The sequence below is a fragment of the Ananas comosus genome, linkage group 18 (assembly GCF_001540865.1).
Source record: "Ananas comosus cultivar F153 linkage group 18, ASM154086v1, whole genome shotgun sequence".
In the NCBI taxonomy this organism is placed as follows: domain Eukaryota; kingdom Viridiplantae; phylum Streptophyta; class Magnoliopsida; order Poales; family Bromeliaceae; genus Ananas; species Ananas comosus.
The window spans coordinates 2,967,099-2,981,331 of NC_033638.1; the positions used below are offsets into that span (position 1 = coordinate 2,967,099).

The window sequence follows — 14,233 nt, forward strand, 5'->3', positions numbered from 1 at the left end:
TTAGGACGGAAAAGTTACGCGATCTGTACTAATCACTTAAAGTGAATAATAACTCCGGTTTTCCGGAGAAGCCAATGAGTGGAGATGGCTTCTGGTGCGTATTGGACTTCTGGTGCATATTGGACTCCGTTCATATTGATCCAATAGCTCATTTTCGACGGTTCGGCTATCCTGGACCCAATGGCACTAATGGATTTGGGTTCTGATGCACGGTTTTCAAGAAAAAGAGTTTTATTGGATTTATATGTATTGGTGTGGTTTTTGGAGATTGGAGAGGGTTGGTTTTGTCGCAAATCAGCGACCAAATCGGATGAAACGAAATGGTAGATTCGATGCCCCAGTCGTGCTGAACACGCTGGCGCAATCCGATCGAAAATCCGACGGACGGATCTCTAGGAATCTTGAAATGTTCGCTGAGGGGTCGAAGTTGGCAAAACGTAAATTTCGCATAAAACCCAATATTTTATGTACCGTTTTGCGTGATTTCGAACGTCGAGATGCGTACGCGTATATTATGCGCGCCGTGAAGGGCTGTGATTGGAATACCCCTTGCTAAGGGACTAAAATGCAATTTCGTCGACTTATATATATGTATGTTGGGGTTTTTCATGCAACCCTAACCCTAATTGTTGCCCTAGCTCCCTCAGACGCGCCCCTATAACTTCCATCACCTCCCAGCACCCTGCCGCACCTACCCCGGCCACCATCGACCTGCTCCAGCCGCCGGAAGAGACCTCCATTGCCTTCTCCCTCCACATTGTCTCAATCACCTCAGCCGGCATTCTCGGGGAACCACCACAAGCATCAAAGTCTTCATCCTCTGGCTGAGACCCACCTCCGGCGCCGTCCCAGCCGGTCCCCGCCGCCCACGCGCGCCGCCGGCACCGCCTGTGCAACCCGCGGCCAGCCCGGGTCAGCTCGGGCCGAGCTCAGTTAAGCTCGAGGCCCGCGTGCTGTANACTTAGAAAAATTTCTATGCAGCCCGGTCCCTGGCCCAAATCTGCTTAGCGAGTTCGGGTTGAAGACGGGTCGAATCGGGTTGTCAAGTAGGTCCAAACCCAACCCGCTGTGGGAAACTCAAGGGTTATGAAACTCATGGGAGTTATGGGTGACTCTTGAGCTTTTGGCATTTATGAGGGCTCATAATGTGGGTTCATTATGTATGTAGTGGGTGAGTTGAAAATGCACCTTTAGGCCTATAAATAGAGGGGTTGGCTAAGGCCATGACACACAAGAGAGAGTATGTGTATGTGAGTTGTAATTCTCATTTTCTAAGTAGTGTAGTACCTAGCGTTTTGAGAGAACATCTGCCTCTTTCTCTTTGTCATTTTCCTTTGCATACTTAGTCGTAGGACGCGAAGGTCCGGACTAGCAATAGGGACGAAGGCTTGCCCATCTTCGAGCAGGAAGGCGGGCGCCGCACGGGCTTTGCGAACAGAAACGCTAAGGCCGTGACACCGTGCTCCCATTGGTCCTGTAAGCCTTAATTATATTATCGGCACACTGTTTAGGGTTTCCGATCCGAAGACACTCCGATAATTTCGAAAGTGAGCACGATGATCCCTGCTTCGTGCTGAACATCGTGCTCAACTCCGTGGGGGTCAACAATGCCCCATTTTGCGTGTTAGACGCGATTTAGGCTCTATGCGCGCTGTTTCACTGAAGTTCGCGTCGCTCGCGCGCTCGCCACAATGGCCGGCAGTGCTCCGAAGTGTGAGCACAGCCTCCAGCACGCCGAGATCTGTCAGCGGGTGTCTCGGCTTGGCTGGAAGATCCTCGGCTTGCGTTGTCGGGCCATAAAAGCCAGGAAATCACATAAAATAATGTGATTATATGTAACCGGGAGGGTTTTTACGCAATTGTGCTTGTTGTGGTCGCTGTTGGCAACGTGTTTGGGCAGTGGGTGACCTCTGGACTGGTTGTCCAAGGCCCCAAGCCTTTCCGGAAATCAAATGTTGATTTCCGGTGCGTTTTTTAGCGAAATCCGCCGACGGAACGCATTTTCAATTCGGGATTCTTTTGACGGTGCCTCGAGGTAGATCTTGTGGTCGCTGAGCCTTGTTGGCTGGTCACTCGTGTTGTTTCGAGAGTTCGGAAACGACGGGTGAGCAATGGAGGGTTCCGGTGTCGAATTGGACACTTCCGGGAACTCGGATTGGAACGATTATCCGACGATAATCGTTTAGGTATGAGGCGATGTGATTGCTACCAAGTCCCATGTATAATGGTGTTTAGTGGTAGCGGGTGACTCGTAGCACGAGTCGGTGAGTTCCGGGACAGTTCGTGGGTCCCGGCAGAGTCCCGGTGTGATTTTCGGGACTTCCGGCAAGTTCGGCAATCGATTTTGGGAAACCGATTCCCGTAGGTTATTGGTGGGGATTGTGAGTTAGTGTTCTGTATTTGTGGGTTTGGATACTAACCCGGTAGATCCTTCGTAGGTCCGGTTGACCTTCTTCAGAAGGGAGATCATGCTACGTACGTACAGGTGGGTACTTCGACCCGAAGTCGATACAGTGGTGCACGCTCGGTGACATTCCTTTCACTCTTTCCTTGTTGTTTATCTTGCATATTATATGTTGAGCCTAGCACCTATACCATGCTTCTTTATTGCTCTACTTAGTTGGTTGCATACCCAGTATCATATTTTAGAAGTAGAGCGGTTTTGTGATTATCTATGAGATTGACCTAGTTGGTCGGTTCTTGTATCTCGTACCTGTGACCTATTCGGTCGATTCACTACATCTGTTATTGTGATCTATTTGGTCAGTTGGACTACTTGGTGACCTACGCGGTCGGTATACCCTAAGGGGTTGGATTGTCAGCTAGTTGCCGATGTTCGGCTATTGAACATATCAGCATCGATCGCCACTGCTCGTACGCATTTCACGAACACCAGCGATCTGATCCACCGCAAGAGGGTGTTCTTTTTCGGAAAAGTGGTTGGGAGTGCGAGCCCGTGAGCCAGAGGGGTTATATGCTTTCAGACCCAAGAGCTTATGCTGGGGTCATGGGCCTGAGGTGTTGCGGACCAATATGGCTTGTTTCTGTTTGGAGCAGTTGTGGCATGGGCCTGAGGTGTTGCGGACCAATATGGCTTGTTTCTGATTGGGTACTTTTGGACTTGTCGTCCGGTTGATGCATACATACAGTAGCGATAGTTGTACATTTATACATCTTGTTCATTTATTCTCGTTGCTACTGTATTTCACTTACCGATATTGTTGTTTATCCTCCTTGACTGGTGAGCATCCCTCGCCCTCGTCGGCTTGCGGTACCCACTGGGAGGGGAGACATGTTTACATGTTCTCACCCCCCACCTCCATTACAGGTGACATCGCGGGTCCTAGTGGGACGGATCGTGAGGAGCGTACTTAGCGATCATTAGAGCCACCGTCCAGTCATTTGGTTTAACTCTTAACTCCGTTCTTTTAAATAAATGACTTAGACAGCATCATGGTTCAGTAATTTTATGTGAGTTGAATATTTGGGTTTTATAAATGTAATAAAAAACTTGTGGATTCTTGTGAAATAAAAATGGTTTTCTACCCCTCGAGGTAGCGAGTTTTTGAAAGGAAAAGATTTCCGTGTAGGAAACAATTTTTAAAACGGTTTTCTCAGTTTTCATGAATTAGTGTTTTAAAACGAGTTTCCAAGTAGGAAACATTTTAAACTAATAGTTGTGGATTTATGAATAACTCTGGTTGTGATTGTGAATGGTGTATGATTATGTGTATGTGCATATGTGTGGTTGTATCCTGTTTGGCAAATCTTGTATCTTGTACTTGTGCGACGCCGTGCAAATACAGGAGAGACTCTGTCCGTGTGAACAGTGGACTCCCTGTATTTGTGGCGGATCTGGCATACCCTGGGGATCAGGTTTTTCAAAAAAAAAAAAAATTTTGGGCACTTTCACTTTACTTTTAAATCAAAAAGGGATCTTGGGGCGTGACAATTGTAGCAGAAGGTAGGGTAGGGGACGGCGGTGGGGTGAGATTGGAGAGGATGGGTGTGTGGCGCGACAGAGGTGGGGTCGGGGGTAGGGTTGCAGCCATAGGTCGCAGGTCACCGGAGCCGACGTCTAGTAAGGAGAGGAGATGGGCCAGCGCAATCTAAGGAAAGTGTTATTATTTAAAGAAACCAATGAAAATCTTTTCTCAATGCACTTTCTGGCTGCATAAATTACGTTCAACCCGCAACACCAAAAGGGTCCATGGACCTAATTCTAGTCTAGGTATCATACCGCATATGTTTCTCACTAAAGCCAAGGACAGCGAAGGAATATTACCCAAACAACAAGAACATGCTAAGAAAAATAGCAACACAACAATACTCTTTCATGGTGTAAGGAAGTGAATTCTCGAAATCCGAGGATTGTACTTCATTCAGGATCGACTAACTGTCGAGAGAATACCCTTTGTGGGAGTTGAAAATGTCCAAAACACAAAAAGTGCTTTGGAGTTGAGTCCGCGAGAGCAAATAAGCAAAAATCTGGACTTGGCAGACTCTGCTCTCGGGGACGGGTCCCCCTCCAGGGACCGATCCCCGTAGCTACAGTAGCAGGGTTGCTCGATGCAACCGGTCCCTGGTAGGGAGGGACCGGTCCCTGTAGGTGAAAACCGGAAAAAATGTCGAAATTTGGCTAAGTCCTGAAAATCGAGCTCTCGGGGACCGGTCTCTCAGGTGAGGACCGGTCTCCCGAGGACCGGTCTCCCGGGGAGAGACCGGTTCCCGAGCGCGTGCGCCCAAGGGAGGCCCTCGGGGACCGGTCCCAAGTCGGGGAGACCGGTCCCTCCGCGCGAATTCTGCCCAGTAAAGGCAGTGCACAGGATTAAAAGTTGAGGGGTTTTTATGCAAAATGGCATTAGTTAGGGGGGGATTAGAGGGGCTGAGCCCTCTTCCTCTCTCACCCTCACTCACACTCTCTCCCTCTCTTTCTCTCTTGCTCTCTCTCTCTCTAGAAAAGAAAGGAGAAGAAGAGAAACAAGAAGGAAAGGAAGAAGAAGAACAAGAAGGAGAAGAAGAAGGAGATCAAGAGGAAGGCTTTGGACACCTTCATCTCCCTCTCATCTTCTCTTTGGAGTAGCTCTAGAGGTAAGCTACTAAACCATAGCTTGTAAAACTTAGGGTTTTTGGGTTTTGAGCTTTGAAATGGGTCAAATGGACCCTAAGCATGCTTCTAAGTAGATCAATCCCAAGAATCTAGGGATTTATTGGATGGTTTGCTATAGGTGCAAACCTAGGGCTCCAAAATGGGGTTTTTGAGAAGTATGAGATTGATCTCATTTGAAGCCTTGGAAACCTAATTGCTAGGTCACAAAACGTGGGGGCGAAGTCGGTTTTAGCATTCGGCGAGCCGGCGTGAAGTTCTCGGCACAATAGGGCCGAATTAGCATTGACTTGGGCAAGGAAGGCTAAAGCCTTTTCGTGGGGTTCGCCGAGAAGAATTTCCAAAGCCTCTACATCGATTAAAGGTGGGGGGTACCATCCCGAAGCTTTCGAACTCCTTTCTATGTCTTAGATTGCATTTAATCTCATCTCTTACATGTTGCATTGTAGGATTGTATAGTAACTCCATTCCTTATGCTTTCTAATTGATAACCTAGTGTACTTGGAACGCTTGGTAACTTAGATAGGTGAGGATTGAGTCGGAACGTGAATCCTATGATGCGAGAGAAAAGAGATGAACCCGATGGGGGTGTTGATGACATAGAAAATAGTGTTAATGTTAAAGAACAAACGAGTGGCATCCAAATGTTAAATGATGACGAGTGGCATTAATGTAGCGTAAATGACGCTAGAGGTTTGAGAACCTAGGGATAGATGGATCCCTTAGAAAATGCCTTGTGGACAAGAACTTAGCAAACCTAAGTAACCTCACATGGAGAGGTTGTCGATGAGTCGATTGAGACATTGACCCTAGTGATAGGGCTTCCTCACTTAGAGAGGATTGATTGGGTTGTGGACCCTAGTAGTAGTACTTCCTCACTTGGAGAGGATTGGATTGGGTTGTGACCCTAGCTGTAGGGTGTCCTCACTTGGAGAGGATAGATCTAGCTCACAGTCTGCTTTTGGGGTGGTATAGCCATCCATATCCCCACATGGAGGGGATTGTCGTCGAGTACTCCGGAGTGTCGCGCGACTAGGACCACTTGGAGGTCCGGACCACATGGAGGTCCGCAGACGGTCCCGGGCTTGGGTGCACTTGGAGCTCCCTCCCCACTTTGGGATTGAAAGGTGAGTTATAGGCGAGCCCTAGGGCCTTGCCACGGATTGGGTAAATGGACAACAAAAGGTTTAATAATGTCATTGAACATTGCTATTCGAACATGGATCGAATTTGTTAGTATGGTAGTAAACCTTTATTATATGATGCATGCATTCATATTCATGATTATGGGCATAGTAGTATAGTTTTCCTACTATTGCATTTACAGTTTTTAGATACATATCTATCTATCTATCTGTTATTACTTATGCCCACTTGGACCTAGTGGGGAGATCGGCAGAGTCGGCGGCCGAGCCCACTGGGAACTATGGAAGATAGTTCTCACCCCACTCTATTTCCAGTGGTAGGTACAGGGCTGCCGAGGGAGGACCGCGGCAAGGGCATCGCGCCCGACCAGTGAGACTGTGATAGTATAGTAGCTTTCCTTTTTGCATTAGTACACCTATGTATTGAGAGAGATTCATTGTAGGTGAGGACTATGGGGAGTTATGTATTTTGGGTGAAAGATGTAATCATTTAAAGAAAATGATGTAAATGAAAAGAATGAACTATTGTAATAGTTAGCAAAGTACTCTCTTTATTTCACATGCTTTATCTTGTGGATTACTTGCTCTTGTAGTTGCTGGCACTATTTGTACCCCGTCGAATGTGTATGTTTAGAATTTAAATTCCTGGGGAATTCTTGTACACATTCTTGTTGTGAGCCTTGGGCGGACATGGGAGGTGCTGTCCGTTCGGCGGTCCGCTCGGCGCGCCCGAATCATGCCAAATTGGTAGTGGTTTCGGGGCGGGGCATGACGTGACACATGGGTACATCAACTATATCCATAAGTCTTAAGTTCCTCCAAAGCTACAATTCACAAACTCCTATAATTCATCAAGAAACATTCAGTTTGCTTAAGATATCAAGCCAATTAGCATCCTTAATTTCATCTCAGTTTGGCTGGATATTAGATTATAAAGTTACCATGTAAAGACTAATGCCTCCATTTCAGCTCATTTTTCTCCAGTTTACTAAGTAATGGTTCCTATCAATCTCATGTAAAGGAACTTTCACTTAACAGTCATGTAAGTCTAGTTGGCTTTCCATTCCCAATATTTGTCGTGCAAATACTAACAAGGAGTATGCTTACAGTCATTCAGCTTTTCTTTATTACAATTCCTTTGTCACATTTACTCTTTGCAGAATAGTTCACCTACAAAGTAATTGGAAAAGAACATAAAGTATGCCAATTTTACGAAAAAGACTACTACAGAATTAGTACAATTGTTCTTTATTCTCTGGTTGAACTAGTGAAATTGGGTTTTTCTATTTAATGCACTTGGAAATAAACAGATAGATTGACCACAACAAAAAAAAAAAAAAAGAAACAATGAGAGTAGTATTCCAAATTGAGAAAAGAGGTGCACATACCAATATATTAAGAGGGTTCCGTATCAATATGAAATGTTTCCCTTTCCTCATCAAATCACTCGTTAAATTAGGAAGGCGTTGTTTTGCCATATGCTACATATAGAAAACATATGAACAGAAAATCAGATGGCTTCAATTTGAACAAGCTAATTAACAAAAGAGATACATCAGGAAGAGGGGTAAAATATACACAAAGGCCAAACTCGGAAGATGCACATTCACATCAATTCTAATAACGATATAGAAATATCACCTTACAGTAACGATATTTCTTCTTTCCAGGACCAAAGATCACCTCCTTGACAACCTTATTGCCATCAGAATCCTACATCAGAATAATAATGGTAAAAAAATGTGAGAGGAAAAACTAGAAAACCTGCGTACTTAGCAGTATCATGCATTTGATTAATTACATGATCAATCTGTTGCAGGAAGAGTTTCTCCAAGAAAAGGAAAGCCAAAAGTACTCCAACTCTGGAGAATTTTCTAGTTTAATCACAGGACTAGGTCGTAGTAATTTTGAATAATTATTTTTCTCTATATCTAAATAACAAATAGTATCTTCAACATGCAAACTGAAATTCCATTAAAATGCGGGAACTTTGTATTTATTGATCACCGAGTTGCATATCAATGAAAGATAGCAGAAATATTACATGCAACAATTTTCAGTTAGAGAAAAGGTGATTTGATACAAAGATAATTCCTCAATAATAGGCTCCCCCAGCGCTTAACTTACCATTTTGGAAAGAAGCTCATCGCGGTAAGGTCTTTCAACCCCAGTGACTTGTAAAAAATTTGCATAGAGAGGTTCATCAAGGACCTCTATATCATCTCTCTAAACAATTAGAAGGAAAATAAAAGAATCAGAGTACAAGTATAAAAGATCTACATACAAAGAAGGCAATGCAAAAGAGCACACATAGTTTTTGTGAATGGATCTAAATGTCGACTTAGGCGCATTACTACAAAGAGTTATAAATTATTTTGGCTACATAAACAATAATTTACTATAGAAAAGATCTATCAGATAAAAACCAGAACTCATTACAAGAAAGAAAGGAATTCAATTGTATAACTTTCTCTTATCGAGAACCAGTAGAAATGCCAAATAATTGGTGAATGCATAGACTTGCAGTAGTAACTACCTTGTTCAACTTAATCCATCAGGTAAAACGATTATATAGAGTAAAGAACTAGGATATCTAGGAAGGTTAGGTTTCAAGGTCAACAAATTGACAGATAATGCTCATGTCATCAATCTCAACCTATTGACAAAGCTTGCTTCACAGAGACTTTTTTTTTCCAAATGACCCTATAAAATTTCCTAATTGGGTAAATAACCCTATGAAAAAAAAATTTGGCAAACTAACCCTCCTTTTGCCATATAGGAGCCACGGTGGAATTTTTGCTTAAAGGCGGTGAACGATTCACCGCCTTCCAAATTTCCAACAAAAGCGGTGAATCATTCACCGTCTTTCTCTTAATATACAAAACAGTGAATGATTTATTATTTCTTTCTATTTTTCATATTTAATTCTAACAAGCACATAAAAATTTCAACAAATCACATATAATCTTAACAACGAAAAAAAACCTAATAATCTGTCCATACAATCCTAACAATCAAACAAAAATTCTAATAATCCACATACAATTCTAACAACCTCATTTTTTTCTATTTCCCATATATAATCCTAACAACTACATAAAAATTTTAACAAATCACATAGAATTTTAACGACCTGCTAACAAACAATCTTCAAGAAGGCGGTGAATGATTTACCACTTTAGTAGGAAATTATGAAGATGGTGAATCATTTGTCGTCTTCTTAAAAACAGTGAATCAACCACTTTTAAAAAAAAATTCACCCCCGCAATGACTTGTCAAAAGAAGGGTTATTTCGCCAAATATTTTTTTACTAGGGTCATTTAGCCAATTATAATATTTTTTAGGATTATTTAGGGAAAAAAAGTCCGCATCACAGGCCATGTTTGAACATAAAGTAAAATAATCCCGCTAAATGTAGCCTATTTAGGCCCACGGGCTTTCATAAAAAAGAGAGAAGAAAAGAAAAGAAAAGAAACAAGTACAAAGTTATAAATTTTGTGCAGATCTTCTATCCCCTAACCTAAAATTGCTGATTCATCATCTCGAAATAAATAATGGACAAGCTGGAAATCCATGCGATGCTTGAGCAGTAATTGACTTCACAAGGATTTAAGTGTCGTAGCACAGGGTTGTGTCGAAAACTTTCTTGTAAGGTACGGCATGGTGCGTGCCGAGCCGTGCTAGTGCGTGCCGGGCCGTGCAAGTGCGTGCTGGTCACAAAAAATACATGTGTGCCGACATATAATGGCATAAAATATTTATTTTCTTTAGCAACAAAATATTCTAATTGCTTATTATGTTTCATTATCAAATCTTTTGAACATTATTGAGAAAATTACTTGCTAATTTAAAGAAAAGAGTGTTTTGAGTTGTGCCATCAGCATAGGGTTGTATCATGCCGATATCTTGTTGGCACGATACGGCACGGTGGATACGGCCCGTGCCGGTAGGGAACTTAAATCCTTAGACTTCACATAAACTAAGGTATCTAAATATAATCTCATAAAAGAATACTAAGAAGATTTATTTATCCCAATGTACATAGATTGTTGAGATGATCCTAAGATATCAATATATTCGGAATATTCTATTAACATATAAATATAATCTTAAAATTATAGATAATTATAAATATTCAAATACCATCAAGTACAAAAGAATTTCAAGGACATTTTAGGATCAAATAAATTTAGAACTGAGATGAGATTGGAGATAAATATTAAGGTTTAAAGTGCCGCCTCGTGCCGTACGGCACGGGGCGGCACGTACCGTGCCACCAAGAAGGTGGCACAGTACAAGACCCCCCTCCATGCCACGGCACGCAGCGCCGTGCCGCACGAGACAGAGCGGCACGGAGCAACGTGCCACGGCATAGTGCCGACACGGCATTGTGCTTTTTTTTTTTTTTTTTTTTTTTTTTTTTTTTTTTTTTTTTTTTTTTTTTTTTTTTTTTTTTTTTTTTTTTTTGCTTTTCTGGTTTTTTTTTGGTTTTTGTTTTTTTTCTTTTTGTTTTGTTCTTCGGGGTATCCAAAGCATTCTGGGTACCCCACGCCCCCCCAAAGACATTGCAAATCAAAAGTTTACTTATTAGGTAAGTCAAAAAATTATAATTTAATTTTTTTTGTTTATCATATACAGACAAAAGATTTGTCCGAGCCCTCTGCTTCCACCACAGATATCTATTTTTTCTTCAGAAATTATTTTATTAAAATTTGTCGCACCGCGAAATTTTTGGCGAATTAAAGGAACAAAATCAAATTCAATAAACAAATTTTGAATCACATCAAACATAAAATTTTATTTTTGGACTAGAAGATCGAAAATACTGATAAAATTAAAAGCTAAATTAAATCAATTGATACTTAAATATATTTAATTTATTTGTCATATAATTTATTGCTTAATGTTTTTGATAGATCTACTAATTTTTTGAAAAAATTAATTAAAAAAAATAATTTTTTCAAATACTTTTTAAAATAATTTTTTCAAATATTTTTAAAATTATTTTTTTGTATTTTATAAAAGAAAGACTGTAATATGGTCAAAAGAAAAAAAGAAAAAAAGATGTTTTTGCATTTTAAAAATTCTAACCTGTAAAAATTTTTATTCTGCATCAGGTATAATTGTACTTTAAATACAAAAAAGCTTACAAATATGTTAATTAACGAGTATAGTAAGTTATACATAGCAAATATTCATAATTATTTGATTAAATTTTTCAAAATAACATTATAAAAGTTTATTAAAACCAAAAAAACTAAAATAGGTCTGTACCAAAGCATGCCAGTAGGAGGTCGTGCGTATCCATCGGCACGCAACCGTACCATGTGTCGGCACGGAAGTATGCCGGTGTCGTACCGTGCCAGGCAGACAGCGGCACGCCCTCGTGCCACGGCACTTTAAACCTTGTAAATAAGTATTTAGAAAACAACTAAATGCTTTAAACAACTAAGCCAACTTATAAGTTTTATTTAAAATTTTCCAATTTATATAATAAATCATATTAGAAATCAAACATATACAGATGCATATCAGTTAAAACTGCAAGACAACTTAAGGAGATACCTAGTGTCATGGACTTCAGACTGCTCTTTACCGCGGAAGCGAAGGTACGTCTTAGAAGCTAGATGGGCCTAATTTAGGCATAAGATTCTACTTTCTAGGGAATTCTATGCTTTACGCTTACTCGCAATGCTTAAAACTTACTTAGTGTATATGTTTGATACGACATCTAATACCTAACAGGTTGTTTCATAATGAAAATTGTTCATGAAACATGTTCTTTCTTTCATGTTTGAGAGTTAGCATCTTTTACTAACAGATGAGCCACAATACAAACTTTGTTGAAGTTTTACAGCTTCAGCGATTTGAAAGCCAAATTAGCAAAACTTAAATTGCTCTTCATTATCCTTATACAAAGTCCCAACTTGTACATATTTCCGCCAATAATTTCCAAACCAATTACAACTTACAACAATATATTGGTAATCAAATCAATTATATTTAACATAAAATCAATCTTCACATATTTTCAGAAATTACATTCACTAGACAAAAGGTTTGGATATGCATTCGTAAATGAATATTATTCAAAACTCATCATCATTAGCTTAAAACTAGAGTTGATTTATACTAGCTAAGGTCCATCCAGCAGGAAAAAAAAAAAAAAAGGTTAAATAGACAACATAATTTGTAGAAAATTTGAAGAATAAGACTTTGGCACTGTGTAAGACAGCTAAGGCAATTTCTAATGAAAAGACCACTAATATTTTAAACACTAAACATGTCTTTCTATCTAAAAGTCAATGCTTTGCAATTACAGAATAAGAGTTTGTTTCATGAAACAAATTATGCATGTTGAGTATAAAATATAACAATACTGTTCTCTAGCAACTTAAGCTTTTCAACGCAAATGTTTGCTTCATGTGGTACCAGGAGATTTTGATTCAAATCTGCCTAGACTCAGTAGTCTCATCAAATTTCCTCTGTTTAGTTCAAAAACTCACATGCTGAGCTAGCAGTCAAAACTAGCGAGGATTTAAATGCCGTGGCATTGGGTCGTGTCAGAAACTTGCCGGCACGGTACGGCAATGTGCGTGTCGAGCCGTGCCGAACCATGCCGATGCGTGCCGGTCAAAAAAATTCTTGTGTGCGGACACATAATAGCATGAAATATTTATTTTCTTTAGCAACAAAATATTCTAACAATTTATTATGTCTTTTTATCAGATCATTTGAACTTTATTGAGAAAATTACTTACTAATTTAAAGAATAGAGGGTTTTGAGCTGTGCCATCGACACGGAGTCTGTATCGTGCCGGTATCTTGTTGGCACGGTACGGCACAGTGGATACGGCCCGTGCCGACGGGCACTTAAAACCTTAGTCAAAAGTTAAGGTGGTTTCGAAGAAAGAATAAAATAAAAGATAAGGAGGTCATTTTCAAATGGCATATGGTTGAGGGGGGTCTCCAAAGATTTTCACCTTAAGTTTTTGTCGGTCGTTCGGATATATGAATATCTTATTCAGTGTATTTTCTTTATTTACTAAAGAAATTTGTTCATTTGGTAGATCAAGAGTGTGATCTAATACATCAAATGGCATACCATATTCAACTTTCTAGTCATTTTCTTTTCTCGAAATAAGATAAATCATCTTCTAAGTAAAATATGTTATTCCACCAAATCATGGATGTACCGAATAAGTCATTATTGGATAACTAATTCCAACATCCATCCAAACAGAGTCTAAACGAAAACAGTTCAGGGATCTAATTCAAAATGGTCTCCGTACATTTTCACCCACGATAATCTAACGAAACATGTATTGTTGCACAACACCACTCCAATGTAGAGCGAGAAATAGAGAGATAGAGTGAGAGCTTTTCACTCATTTTCACCCATGATAGTCACAATCTAATGAAACATGTACTCAGCAATCACAAGGAGCACATGTAGAGAGAGAGAGAGAGAGAGAGAGAGAGAGAGAGAGAGAGAGAGGAGGGACCTGGGCAAAGGAGTACATGAGGCTGGTGCTGAGGGATCTTGGAGCCGACCATGAGTGGATCACCTCCACCTCCCGCACCTCCCCCTCCATTCTCGAACGTAGCAAGAAAGAACCGGGAAGCGATCAGATTGTTGGGGTTTTTTGGGAGAGGGAGAGATCACAGCACCCAAATTAAGGATTCCTCCCAATTTGGCTCGGCTTTTCAAGTGTGTTTGATGTTTGATCGGGGTGAAGAAAGGGCAACAGGGATTGAGGGCATCTAATTAATGTAAAAACTTCAAATACACCCCTGTAGGTTCGTACTTTTTCACTTTAATACCCTGTGATACATCAATTTAGTACCCTATGGTTTCACACTCTCTCACTTTAGTGTCTTGTAATTTAAAGTGCATCTATTTAGTACCCTGTGATTTTATTTTTCTCTTTTCGTCGGCTTTTTTGTTAATATTTTGTTAAATTATATACAAAAAAACTTC

At 40.6% G+C, this 14,233-nt stretch overlaps 1 protein-coding gene across 4 annotated transcripts in view; it reads right to left on the reverse strand.

The window, feature by feature from the left end:
* The window catches only part of LOC109724250 (branched-chain-amino-acid aminotransferase-like protein 2), a 43,588-nt gene extending 29,582 nt beyond the window's left edge, over nucleotides 1–14,006 (reverse strand). For 3 of the 4 annotated variants that reach the window (XM_020253002.1, XM_020253003.1, XM_020253000.1), the window contains exons 1-4: nucleotides 13,758–14,004; nucleotides 8,380–8,478; nucleotides 7,894–7,965; nucleotides 7,641–7,733 (exon numbers count right to left, since the gene is read on the reverse strand). In XM_020253002.1, the coding sequence (XP_020108591.1) occupies nucleotides 7,641–7,733; nucleotides 7,894–7,965; nucleotides 8,380–8,478; nucleotides 13,758–13,847 (354 nt within the window). In that variant the 5' untranslated portion in view covers nucleotides 13,848–14,004. Of the gene's footprint in view, nucleotides 1–7,640; nucleotides 7,734–7,893; nucleotides 7,966–8,379; nucleotides 8,479–13,757 lie in introns of all 4 variants that reach the window. The other variant, XM_020253001.1, reaches the window with a different exon arrangement.